We start from the raw sequence: 12,953 nt of genomic DNA, 5'->3' as shown, positions 1-12,953 counted from the left end.
TGATCATTTGTGCAGAAAGGGCAGTCACAGGACAGCACCCAATATGTCAAACTGATGCCGAGTGAAATGCCGTAAAGCCCTGATGAGTTCCCCCTGTGTCTGTGTCTCCTGGAAGGAGTCTGTCCCGAGAAGGGGATCCAGCTCCTGCCACTCTCTGCAGAGGCACATGAGCAGTGTCCGTCACCTGGGGACACAAAGGGTGACGTTTGCCAGACCACCCGTCATCTGAACCACTTAGATGTGTGCTTGTGGGTGAGGTATGGAGCCTTATAGTGCAAATGCCTATTCAATTGTCATTGCCAGAAAGGCTACCACAGATACAGACACTATTTTACGGATATTTAAATATAAGCATATAAAACTGACATTCCTAGACAAATTACACAAACACTTGAAGGAGTATTCATGCCTTTAACATGATTATCCACAGAAGTCCCACCAGCTTTGCATCTCAGGAAATGGGGTCCAGAGTCCAAGGGCTGGATGGTTTGGGCTCTGTGCTGGGATCTGGAAACTGAAACGTGCTCCCCTCTCCCAGCCCCCTGCCCTGCTCAGTGAGGGTGTGAGACATTCTGCCAGCGAGGGCTGAACTCACAGCCATGACCAGTATCTTATGTCCAACTGCAGCCAGTGGTGTCCTGCCAGCTCAGGATTGGAGCTTCCATTGCGGGACGTTTTTAAAAGACGTGGAGATGTGGCGCTTTGGGATATGGTTTAGTGGTGGACTGGGCAGTGTTTGATTTATGGTTGGACTCCATGTTCTTAATGGTCTTTTCCAGCCTAAATGATTCTATGATTCTCTGATTCGGGTTGAAACCATTTCAATTCCATCATCTCCAGGTTCCCTCAGAGGCGGCTGTTGTGTGGCACAACCGTCCTGGCTCTCCAGGCAGGTTGGGCACTGGGTTGGTGTCTGCATTGGCAGTTTTCCCCTTCCTGGGGTAAGAGGCTGTTGAGCAGAGACAGTTGTAGAGATTTGGGTCACAGGGGTTTGCAGCAATCCTGTCAAACTCTGAGCAGGATGAGCTTTGGAGCCCAGGAACAATGGAGATGCTCTGAAGATGTTTGTGAACAGTGGTGCTGGCACTAGTAACAGTAACAGGGAACTCCTTATTCTCACTGATGATCATGATGAACTAAAGCTGTTTAATTTCATTTCCAACAGTCATTCTTGCTTTTCCAAGCATCTACTACACCTCAGCAGTTGTGTCTTGGAATAAGTTTTTAGAACATGCTTTTTCTCTCACTTGTTTTTTGTTTTAATCATTTAAAGAGTACACCTCTTGGACAGAATTACCCCCAAATTGTGCTTCTTTCATTATTTTTCTACCTTTTAATTATTTCTTACTTGGTGTGATAGAGGTTGCATAGGAGAATAGTTTCTTTTTGAGACAAAGAAGGCCAAGGAACAGATCCCAGGTCAGTGCAAAGGCCCAAAGGAATCCAGAATCTTTATGTGTGTGCACTGACACACACTGTCACCTGCATTTCCAGTCTCTGCAGTCCCAACCGTGCAGCAGAGTCTGGAGTTCTGAGCTCCCTTCATCTGCTCCGTGTGACACGTGTAAAATGGAACTACCCCAGTGCAATGTCTGGTTTTGATCCTCTTCACAGCCTGAAGCACCACATGGGTCAGGAGACAAGCCAGGATACCCAACCAGGACTCACATGCTCTGCACTTAAAGTTCGGGTGTTTTCTGGCATCTCAGGAGACAAGATTGCTGGGTTCAAGGAGCTGGTCAAGTGTCTCATCTCCATTTCTGTAACGGTGGCTTTGATGTCTGGCTGATGTGGAGACTCTGTACATGGATGCAGAAACCTCTTGAGTAACCTGTTCTGAAAGGATGAACAAGGTGGGCAGTTCTTTCTGGAAGGGTATTAGGACAGCAAAAACACCCCTGGGTTGGACCAAATGAAAAGGGATGCAAAAGTTGTGGTCAGAATCATTTAGAGGCACTTGCAAAGCAGCCCTGCACCTCATGTGAGTTATTCCTGTGGTCTGGGAGAACCTGAGAGCTGTCCCTAAATTGAAAACATGAAGGGGAAGGAAGGACAGTGCCATTCAGGCTCAAAGGGACCTCGGGAGGTGTCTTGACCAACCTCCTGCTCACAGCAGGGTCAGACCAGATTGCTCAGGGCTTTATCCAAACACATCTTGGTCACATTCTGGGACAGAGTGGGTGCGCACTCCTGGGAAACAGCTTCCAGTGCTGGACTGTCCTCATGACTGGAAAGTTTCTCCCTTTCTACAGCACCTTTCCAAGCCCAACCATCCAGATTGGTTTTACCCATCTACTTACACACTGGCACAGACCATAATATCCTACCTTGGACACAAGAATATCGTGGGGGATGATGCCGGATTCCTTGCTGACTTCCAGGTAACAGACCATCACTGCTCTGCCCACGTCCACCACCCTGTCCTTTCCTCACAGAAAGCAAAGACGATGGACAGGCACAACCTGCCCTGGGCAAACCCCGTCACCTTCTCTTCCAGACACCCAGAAATGGGGTCCCAGTGGACATGCTCTGGGGCACAGCCCTTAGTTCCCCTGCTCACCCACTGGCCATTTTGAAAAGTGCACACGCTGTGTGAGAGCTGCCAGTGGTCAGGGAGTCCCCCCAGTCTCCATGAGCTTTCACAGATGGGGGAGAGTGGCCTCACTGTGTCATCGTCCTGCTGTCCCAGCTCCTGGGACGCTGCCCCTGCTGTCCCATAGACTGGAGAGGATTGTGTTAGTTCCAGTGACCCCTGACTTGATCCACATCCACTGCTGGTTGTTCTCCACATTCCCGTCTCAAGTCACAGAGGCTTGGGACACATTGCTGGTGAAGAGGGAGGACAAGAGAACACAGGGATTCTCATCTCTTTCCCTTATTATATTCATCAGTAGCTACAAACTGTCTTTGTTTCACCTTTAAGTGTTCCTGCAGTAGTAACAGCTCATTATGGGGCCTTTGAATTGCCTTACAGGTCTGGACTGAGTTCTGATCTGTACTGTTGCTGTGCTTGGAGGCTGCTGTCCTTGAGACCAGATGAACTCACTCCTGCCACCCTGCCTGGCAGTTCATTCCATCCGTGTCACAGCTCTGTCTGCAGCACTGACAGCTCCAGCTCCCCAGTCAGGTCCCTGGCTGAGGACATTGCCTCACATCTGGGCTGAGCCACCCCAGCTGTGGCACCAGCCCAGCTCTGACCTGCCACAAGAAACCTGGTACCAAGTGTCCAAGAGCCCATGTGTGCAAAGGCTTTGAATCAGAGCACGGACATGACATGGCCAAAGACTGATGAATGTCTCTCTAGACCTAGGAGTATAAAACCAGAATAAAATGCCTAAACTCATTCAACTGAAGATATTCCTCCCCTGGCTTGGAGGAATTAGATCCTTTGCTGTAACATTCCTGGTGTCCTGTCTAATGATGGGACAAGAAAGATGCTTGCAATACCAATTTATTTTTTAAAATGAAAAATACAATGCTGGAAAGAAGTGTCTCTGAAGAGGAGAGAGAATCAACATCACTGATTACTTCAACTTCAAACTTGTGCCCCTGGAGCCCCAGGGACACCTGGAGGAGCCCGGAGGGGACAGAGGAAGGGACATCATGGGCTGCTCCTGTGCTGCTGAGCTGGGCTGGGCTCCTGGGACACAGGGAGCTCATGGCAGCGGCAGCGCTGCAGAGAGACAGCTCTGCCCAGGAGCAGCTCCTCTGCACACGCAGCAGGGCTGAGGGCTCTGCCTGCAGCACCGAGGGCACAGGAGCCAGGCACAGAGAGGGAAACGCAGTCTGGGCTGGGAGGATGCTGAGAGTTCACTGGAAATGAAATCCTCTCAGATATGAAGCCCGTGGCTGCAGGGCATTGAACCTGCAAATCATGGTAGGATCTCAGAAAGCTGTCACATTGCAGAGCCTGCGAGAGATGTAAGTACAGCTCTCAGAGATTCTCTGATCAGAGGGGAGGATGTGCTGCAGAGCAGGGATTGCCTTCTGCACTGTCAGAGTGACAAGACGTGAATGCTGCGTTCTCCCCAGGGTGGCTGTGGGGTGTAAATGTAAATGTGCAGGCAGGGGTGCCCAGGGCTGTCCTGCAGAGCAGGGTCCCTGCACCCCAGGGCTGTGCCGGGCAGGGACTCTGCCGCCTGCCAGGGTCAGCGCTCAGCCTGCCCGGGAGATCCCAACAACACTGAGCCCGGACTGTCCTTGGCTGGGAGGGCAGAGCTGAGATCCTGTTCATGTACAATGAGAGCGGTCAGTGGTTTGCAGATCAGCCCTTGGAAACCGTATTGCTCTGCTCTCAGCAGTGACCAGTTTCTGCTCAGGGGAACATCTGGGGCTGATCATCCTCCAGCTCAAAGGGATGCTGGCACAGGGCAGCTGAGACCAGGACTGATGGACGGACCAGCTGTCCCCACTCTGCACTAAGGGACAGTCCCTTTGTCTGTCAGCACCCACAAGGTTTCACTTGCAGTGAAAGCATCATTAAGGCATTTTTGCCTTTACAAACAAACAAACAAAACCTCCTCAGCCGTGGTGGGGCAGTTAGAATAAAATAAACAGAACAAGATCTCTACAGCTCTGCTCTGCCATTTGGTGAAATGGGAGAGACTGTGCTTAAATGGTCTTTGATATCACGAGTTGATATAATCTGAGACCACCCCATTTCTCTATTTCCCTATTGCTGTAGGGCAGGACTGAATTCAGTATAGTCCACAACAAAGGTGCCTCTTGCCAATGACACTGTCAGCCAACACCAACCACAGCTCATGAAAGGGACCTGAACAGGGTAAGTCAGCCTAGGGGATTTCCATGAGAACTGGAACACATTTTGCTCAGAGAACTCTGCCCTAATTTCTCACTGCCTTTTCCTCATTGGACAGGTCCCCATGACCAGAAACAGCCAATGTCCAACAGCAGCTCCATCAGCCAGTTCCTCCTCCTGCCGTTCACAGACACACGGGAGCTGCAGCTCTTGCACTTCTGGCTCTTCCTGGGCATCTACCTGGCTGCCCTCCTGGGCAACGGCCTCATCATCACCACCATAGCCTGGGACCAGCACCTCCACACCCCCATGTACTTCTTCCTCCTGAACCTCTCTGTCATTGACCTGGCCTCCATCTCTACCACTGTCCCTAAAGCCATGGGCAACTCCCTTTGGCAGACCAGAGCCATCTCCTATGCAGGATGTGCTGTACAGCTCTTTCTCTTTGTGTTCTTCATTTCAGCAGAGTTTTATCTCCTCACCGTCATGTCGTACGACCGCTACGTTGCCATCTGCAAACCCCTGCACTACGGGACCCTCCTGGGCAGCAGAGCTTGTGTCCACATGGCAGCAGCTGCCTGGGCCACTGGGTTTCTCAATGCTCTGCTGCACACGGCCAATACATTTTCACTGCCACTTTGCCAAGGTAATACCGTTGAACAGTTCTTCTGTGAACTTCCCCAGATCCTTAAGCTCTCCTGCCCAGATGCCTATCTCAGGGAATTTAAACTTCTTGTTTTCAGTACTTTTGTCGTTTTAGGATGTTTTGTGTTCATTGTGGTGTCCTATGTGCAGATCTTGAGGGCCGTGCTGAGGATCCCCTCTGAGCAGGGTCGGCACAAAGCCTTTTCCACCTGCCTCCCTCACTTGGCCGTGGTCTCCCTGTTTGTCAGCACTGGCTTGTTTGCTTTCCTGAAGTCCCCTTCCATCTCTTTGCCATCCCTGGATCTAGTGCTGGCAGTTCTGTACTCATTGGTGCCTCCAACATTGAACCCCCTCATCTACAGCCTGAGAAACCAGGAGCTCCAGAATGCAGTGTGGAAACTGATGCCTGCATGACTTCCAGAAGCTCTAGAGTGTCCATATGTTTCAGTATATGACTCATAATGTAACTCATTACAGGTCCATTCTTTCTCATTAGTTTGTTGTTGTTGTCGTTAGTTTTGTGTTTGTGTTGTCTCTCTGTTCTGCCTCTTTTTTTTTAACTTTAATAATGTTATCCACAGAGGAATGTGGACAACCCATTTCAACTTCATTATCTACTTCGCTAGTGTGACCCTGTGACTATGTGAACATGGGGCTCTATTCTGTTTTTAGTTTAAAAACCAAAAATGTACCTGCGATGACTTGTCTTTCTGACTGATACCCAGGGATCTACAAAAGAACCAAAAGTCCTTCCTCACAAGTTCCCTACCAAGTGCAAGGGGAAAAGAGGGACCCAAAACCTTCCACGGCGAAAATGCAATGGGGCAGTCCTTGAGGTGCCCTCCTACCAGGAATGGGGAATGTTCCCATCCCTTAGGAAATCCTTCTCTCCCTCACGACCTGCATGGTGTTTTTGTTTGGGAAATCCCTCATTATTGTGCAGGTGGTGGCAAAACAGCATTTGCACAACCCGTGGACTTCTTCTTGGGACATTTGTTCTCCCTGGAGACCTCCTGCATATCCACTCCCCTATCCCAGCTGATGGGCAGCTTTGTGGCTGGGGACAGCACTCATTGCTCACCATTGTGTTAGTGCTGTTTCCTGCACCTTGTCCTTGTACAGAGCGCTCACTACTGGTGACCACATCCTGCAATCAGTACTGGGCTGTGTGTCATCCCCTGCCCTCTACAAGACTCATGACCTGGGACATCTGTCTCCAGTGGGCAGACACACTAGGGGCTCCTCTGTCATCTACAGGAATCGTTTCAGTCGTGTCCTGGGTACAGTTCTGTGGTCCCAGCAGAGCTGACCACTTCTGTGATTTACCGCATTGCTGGAGCTCTCATGCAGTGACACCGTGACACTCAGGCTCTCTCCATTCCCATTCTCCTCTTGCTGTTCACAAGGTTATCCTCTGTGTGTATCAGATCTCTGTGGGCAGGCAGAAAACATTCTCCACCTGTTCCTTTCTCCTCACCAATGCTGCTGTTTTCCACAACACCCTCATCCTTGTCTCTGTGATGCCCAGAACAACCCTTTTGAATAGTTTAACAAAGCCCATCCTCACGCTCCTTTTCAATCCCCCATCTACAGCCTGAGGACCAGAAAGTTTGCAGAGAGGGAGCCACTTAAAACATGCTCAGGAAAGCTGTGAGTGGCACAGAGGCCCCATTGGAGTCATGGGCACTCAGGAAGAATTCACTTCTGATTCTCTTCCAAACAGTGCCTGATGGGCTAGACAGGTGTTTACTGTGCCCCTGGCACTCCCCTGGAACTGTGAGATATGGAGAAAACTTTTGGTGTGGGAAGGGCCAGAGAAGTGCTATTAGAGCTGGCTGCAGTCATTGTGAGATCTCTCTGAAACATCTTGGAAAAATCCAGAGAGAGCAGGGAGATTCCAAGAGCCCCAGAAAAGGCAAATAACAAACCCAGCTTCCAGAAGGACAAGAAAGAAGACTGGGACTATTACATGTAGATCAGCTTCACCTCATTCCTTGGGAAGGTGATGAGGCAAATGCTCTTGCAACCATCTCCAGGTCCTTGAAGGACAAGAAAGGGATGGCTGAGGCCATTGAAGGACAAGAAAGGGACGGCTGAAACCGCGTGAGAGGAGAAAGAAGGACATGTTGTGTACCTGGACTTTTGCAAGTCCTTGAATGTGGTATCCTGAATTCTTAGAGCAGGTTTCTGATGTCTGAACTGAAGACTTGGATGATGCGATTGGTGGGAAGTTGGCTGGCTGATCAGGAACGAATGCCGTTAGTGGTACTGACGGTTCCAGCCACCTGGATGATAAAGGAAGATCAATACTAACATGACCATCTGGACGGTCAAAGACATAATACTAACTTAAGAATATATAAAGGGCCTTGGACAGATTACTTTGAAGTACATTTCTCGTAATTGTAAAAAGTTGTAGCCCAGACTTGTGAGAATTGGTATCTCGGGCCAGATAACCGCCCCCAAGTGCATGGGATGTGTGAATGTCCTTGGGCCTGGGCTGTGAATGAGCGGGAAAACAAGTGAGACAAACATCACATGAGTTTAGTATGTTCTTAATAACAATTAGTGGAAAAAACACCTTTTGTAAACATCTTAGTCCAGGCCCGTACCTGTAAATCCTATAAATTGTGAATGGTGAATAAAGAAGGCAGCCCAGGCCTAGGTCAGCTCTCTGCTTGGCCAGGCTCTGCGCTCCTTCCTGAACAAGATCTCTGCCTCTGCGTGAATTTCTGTATGTGTCCTGGTATGTGTCGTTCCTAATCCTAGCTGCAAAAAAGTTTCTAACTGCATGAAGAAAATTAACTCAGTTTCAGTCAAATCAATGCAATGAGATTTGAACAACCTTTTCTTGAGGAAGATGTGGGTCAGGGGGGCTGGAACTACATGATCTTTAAGGTCTCTTCCAACCCAAACCATTCTGTGATTCTAAGGGAAGAGGGAGATATGTTCCATTATCCTCTCCACAAGATAGCATACCTACCACAACACAGTAAATATGTCAGAACACAGCAAATGCCTTAATTATTAATCCCCCCTGCACACCTCGGCCCTTCTCATGGCTTCTATTGCTGAGCATCACAAGAGGACAATCAAGCTCCAGCTGGTCTGACTATACTGACTGACTTCCATGGTCATGGGGAACCTGAGAACATTCCCTGCTGCCATCAGGGGAAGACTCAGAGGGGAAGGCACCACAACACCATTCGGGTTTCCACTCTCCTGAATGGGAGTTCAGGAGGTCTCAGGTCTGACCTCTCCTCACAGCACGTTCAGCTGTGGAGTGAGACCACGTTGCTCAAGGCTTTGCCATGTGGGGGCTGGAAAACATCCAAGGACAGAGACAGCACAACAAAGCTGGGGAAGCTGCTCCAACGCTTTGATGCCTTCACTGAGAAGAATATTTTCCTTATCTGCAGCCTGAACCTTCCTTATTTCAACATCTGACTATTGTCTATTATCCTCCTGCCAAGCAAGACTGGCTCCACCTTCTGGAAAAACCTCCCCGCAGGGACAGAGAGGCTGTTACAAGATGCCCAAAGCCTTCTCTTCTCCAGGCTGAACAAAAGCCCTTTCCCTCAGTTTCTCCTCCCAACAAGTGTCCCAGTCCCTGAGCATCTTAGCAACCTTCACTGAACTCCCTCCTAGTTATCAACATCTTCAGGGGTTAGTCTATGCCAGGTGCAGGACCTGCCCTTTGTCCTTCCCTGTCGTGATGTTCCCGACAGGACAGCCCTCCTGCCTACGAGGTTTCTCAACTTAGCATCATCAACAAATGTGGTGGGAGTTGTCTCCTCAAGGTCACAGATTATTGAAGTATTAAACTGCCCAGGTCTCAGCAGAGTCCCCTGTGCTGCCCCACAAGCCCCCAGTAAGTCCCAGTGGTCTCGAGGTTGGGCATGAGACCCCTTCACCACTGCTCTGTCACCCTGATATCCAACTGTTTTTCACCCATCTGTTTGTCAGCCCATCCGACTGTAATGGCCTATCTCGGGTTCAAGAACATTGAGGGACACAATGCCAAGAGCCTTGCTGAAGCTGAGGTAAATGACATCCACTGTTCTGCCCTCACGCAGAAATGCAGTTACTTCATCATGAAGGCAATCAACTTTGTGAGACATTAATTACCCTTGCTAAGTCCATGCTGATGTTTTCCAGACACGTTTTGCTCTATTAGGTGCCCGTAAATGTCACCCAAGAGGACTCATTGGACAGGTCACTCCTCACCAAAGTGTTCTTGTGCAGCTTGCGGTTCCCTGGCTGGCACTTTTGGCTGCAACATTGGTTTGTTTTCACTCACAAGAGACCTCTACCAATCCTGTGACCTTTCAAAGGGGATATTCCAAAGATGTGTTGATCTCCTGCAACATCCTTGCCACTGTTCTGCCTGTTATATGGTGTCTTTAATTTCTGTGATCTTTCACCTATTTTCACCTGTCCTGATATAATGACTGTTTCTAAAGTCCCGTTTTCAGTTGCAGACTCTCTAGACAAAGACCCTTTTCATCATTCTCCAGTTTTCTTTTTCTCTTACTCTTTATTCATTCAGATTGCTCTCAACTTGCCAGCTGCTGTTTTGAACTTCAGGTAGTTAAATGTTTGCCTGTTTTGCAGTAGTCTAATTGTCTCCTTAGTCAACTCTTTAATTATGTTTGTATCTTTATTCTTTTATCTGCTTACTTAAAACATTTCTCATAAGATTATCCCTTGTTGAAAGACAACCTTATTAGAGACAGCTTGTACTTAACTTATGGTGGAGGAGTGCATTTATTATTTATGAAACTTAATTGTGCTTCACTTTTCTTTATTTGTCATTAGCAGAAATCCTTCAGTGCCTGTGTGCAGCCAGTTCTCTATGAAGAGCAGGTGGGAGATGGTGCAAAGGAGCTGTGACATCCAGCTGCAGATGCGTGAACAAATCTGATGTAAGGAAAAGTGAGAACAAGTCCCAGGGGGCAATGGGAGAAAGGGTAAGGTTGGGCAGGTGAGGAGGAGCGTTGTCCATACCACGTTGGACCTCAAGGGACTGCTTTTCCTACCTGTGCAGACCTACTGAGGAGACATTCTGGATCATTATCAAACAGAGAATGCTACTATCACATCTTCACTGAACTGAAAAGGAACATAATATGCCCTTCAAAATACAGAATAATTTCTGCTAGGTGCATTTTGAAATCTTCCTTCTTAGCTACATTATGAAACAGGTCAAATTAGTTGTAGTGTCTTGAAGACTTGAAGAAAATTACAGGAAGGGAAATAGTTCATTAATACTTTCTGTATTTTAATGAGCCCCATGGTGTATTTGACCCTTAGTCCATGAACTACAGATACTGAGAGGAGACTGAACAAATTGCTCAGGAGGTGGAAGTCAGAAGCGCAGCTCAAAGTACCTTGAAACACTGATTGACCCCACTGAGGGTCATTATTGACAAAGCCTCTCCATGGACTCGTTAGAGAAGATAATTGAAGGTTGTAATTGCAGGTAGGAAAAGGCACTGTACAGATCATTCTGCTATGGAGAAAATCCTTGGTTTGTTTTACCAGCTAAAGGCCAAACCCTGACCCCAGGCCCTGGGAAGGCAGATCCCTCATGCGTGGCTCAGGGCTCTTCCTGGAGCAGTGGGGTGTGAGTTTGAGCAAGGCCAAGTGTAGGAAACTGTACAACCCCTCCTGGCTTCCCCAAAAAGGGGTAACGAGGATCAAAGTCCAGAGCCTCAAAATAGAGTTTATCCTGGTAGGTCTCAGAGACAGATACAACTGCCATAGATACAGATACAACTGGAAACATAAATTTATTTTATTTTTTTATTTATATTTATTTTATTAAAATTACAAATGTTAATAGAAGAAGGAGAAGGAGGAGAGCTGGCTCCTGCTGCAAACTTGCCCTGGGAGAAAGAACCCGAGAAAGCCAGGGCACGAGTGGTGCCTTGGAGGGCAAGAGCAGTGGGCATGAACCGAGCCAAAAGGGCCCAGAGGAGCTCTGACAGGTGGTCATGCTCAGTGCTGCAGAGGAAGGCAAAAAAACCCCGGGGACCAGGGCCAGTCTGCCCCGGGGGAAAATTCCTTCCTGACCCCAACACTGGCGATCGGCTGTTCCCTGAGCATTTGAGCGAGACCTGGCTCCTCGGCCCACAGGCTGGTCATGCCTCCCAGAAGACCACAGAATAATAGAAGGATAGAATGATAGGATGATGATCTCTCTCCTCTCTCTTCTCTCCTCTCTCCTCTCTCCTCTCTCCTCTCCTCTCCTCTCCTCTTCACCTCCCCTCCCCTCCCCTCCCCTCCCCTCCCCTCCCCTCCCCTCCCCTCCCCTCCCCTCCCCTCCCCTCCCCTCCCCTCCCCTCCCCTCCCCTCCCCTCTCCCCCTCCTCCTCCTGTTCCTCCTGTTCCTCCTCCTGTTCCTCCTGTTCCTCCTGTTCCTCCTGTTCCTCCTCCTCCTGTTCCTCCTGTTCCTCCTCCTGTTCCTCCTGTTCCTCCTGTTCCTCCTGTTCCTCCTCCTCCTGTTCCTCCCGTTACTGTTCCTCCTGTTCCTCCTCCTCCTCCTCCTCCTGTTCCTCCTGTTCCTCCTCCTCCTGTTCCTCCTGTTCCTCCTCCTGTTCCTCCTGTTCCTCCTCCTGTTCCTCCTGTTCCTCCTCCTCCTGTTCCTCCTGTTACTGTTCCTCCTGTTCCTCCTCCTCCTCCTCCTCCTGTTCCTCCTGTTCCTTCTCCTCCTCCTCCTGTTCCTCCTGTTCCTCCTCCTGTTCCTCCTGTTCCTCCTCCTGTTCCTCCTCCTGTTCCTCCTGTTCCTCCTGTTCCTCCTCCTGTTCCTCCTGTTCCTCCTGTTCCTCCTGTTCCTCCTCCTCCTGTTCCTCCCGTTACTGTTCCTCCTGTTCCTCCTCCTCCTCCTCCTCCTGTTCCTCCTGTTCCTCCTCCTCCTGTTCCTCCTGTTCCTCCTCCTGTTCCTCCTGTTCCTCCTCCTGTTCCTCCTGTTCCTCCTCCTCCTGTTCCTCCTGTTACTGTTCCTCCTGTTCCTCCTCCTCCTCCTCCTCCTGTTCCTCCTGTTCCTTCTCCTCCTCCTCCTGTTCCTCCTGTTCCTCCTCCTGTTCCTCCTGTTCCTCCTGTTCCTCCTCCTGTTCCTCCTCCTGTTCCTCCTGTTCCTCCTGTTCCTCCTCCTGTTCCTCCTGTTCCTCCTGTTCCTCCTCCTCCTGTTCCTCCTGTTCCTCCTGTTCCTCCTCCTGTTCCTCCTGTTCCTCCTGTTCCTCCTGTTCCTCCTGTTCCTGTTCCTCCTGTACCTCCTGTTCCTCCTGTTCCTCCTCCTCCTCCTGTTCCTCCTCCTCCTGTTCCTCCTCCTGTTCCTCCTCCTCCTGTCCCTCCTCCTGTTCCTCCTCCTCTTCCTGTTCCTCCTCCTCTTCCTGTTCCTCCTCCTCCTCCTCCTCCTGTTCCTCCTCCTGTTCCTCCTGTTCCTCCTGTTCCTCCTGTTCCTCCTCCTGTTCCTCCTCCTGTTCCTCCTGTTCCTCCTGTTCCTCCTCCTGTTCCTCCTGTTCCTCCTGTTCCTCCTGTTCCTCCTC

General features: G+C 49.7%; 1 protein-coding gene across 1 annotated transcript; it reads left to right on the top strand.

The window, feature by feature from the left end:
- Positions 1 to 4,900: 4,900 nt before the first annotated feature.
- LOC135577661 (olfactory receptor 14J1-like) lies at positions 4,901 to 5,818 on the top strand. The gene has a single exon (XM_065047793.1). The coding sequence runs from the start codon at positions 4,901 to 4,903 to the stop codon at positions 5,816 to 5,818; it is 918 nt and encodes a 305-aa protein (XP_064903865.1).
- Positions 5,819 to 12,953: the final 7,135 nt, after the last annotated feature.

Source organism: Columba livia, unplaced genomic scaffold (assembly GCF_036013475.1).
Source record: "Columba livia isolate bColLiv1 breed racing homer unplaced genomic scaffold, bColLiv1.pat.W.v2 Scaffold_132, whole genome shotgun sequence".
Lineage (NCBI taxonomy): Eukaryota > Metazoa > Chordata > Aves > Columbiformes > Columbidae > Columba > Columba livia.
This window is presented reverse-complemented; position numbering and strand designations above follow the sequence as displayed.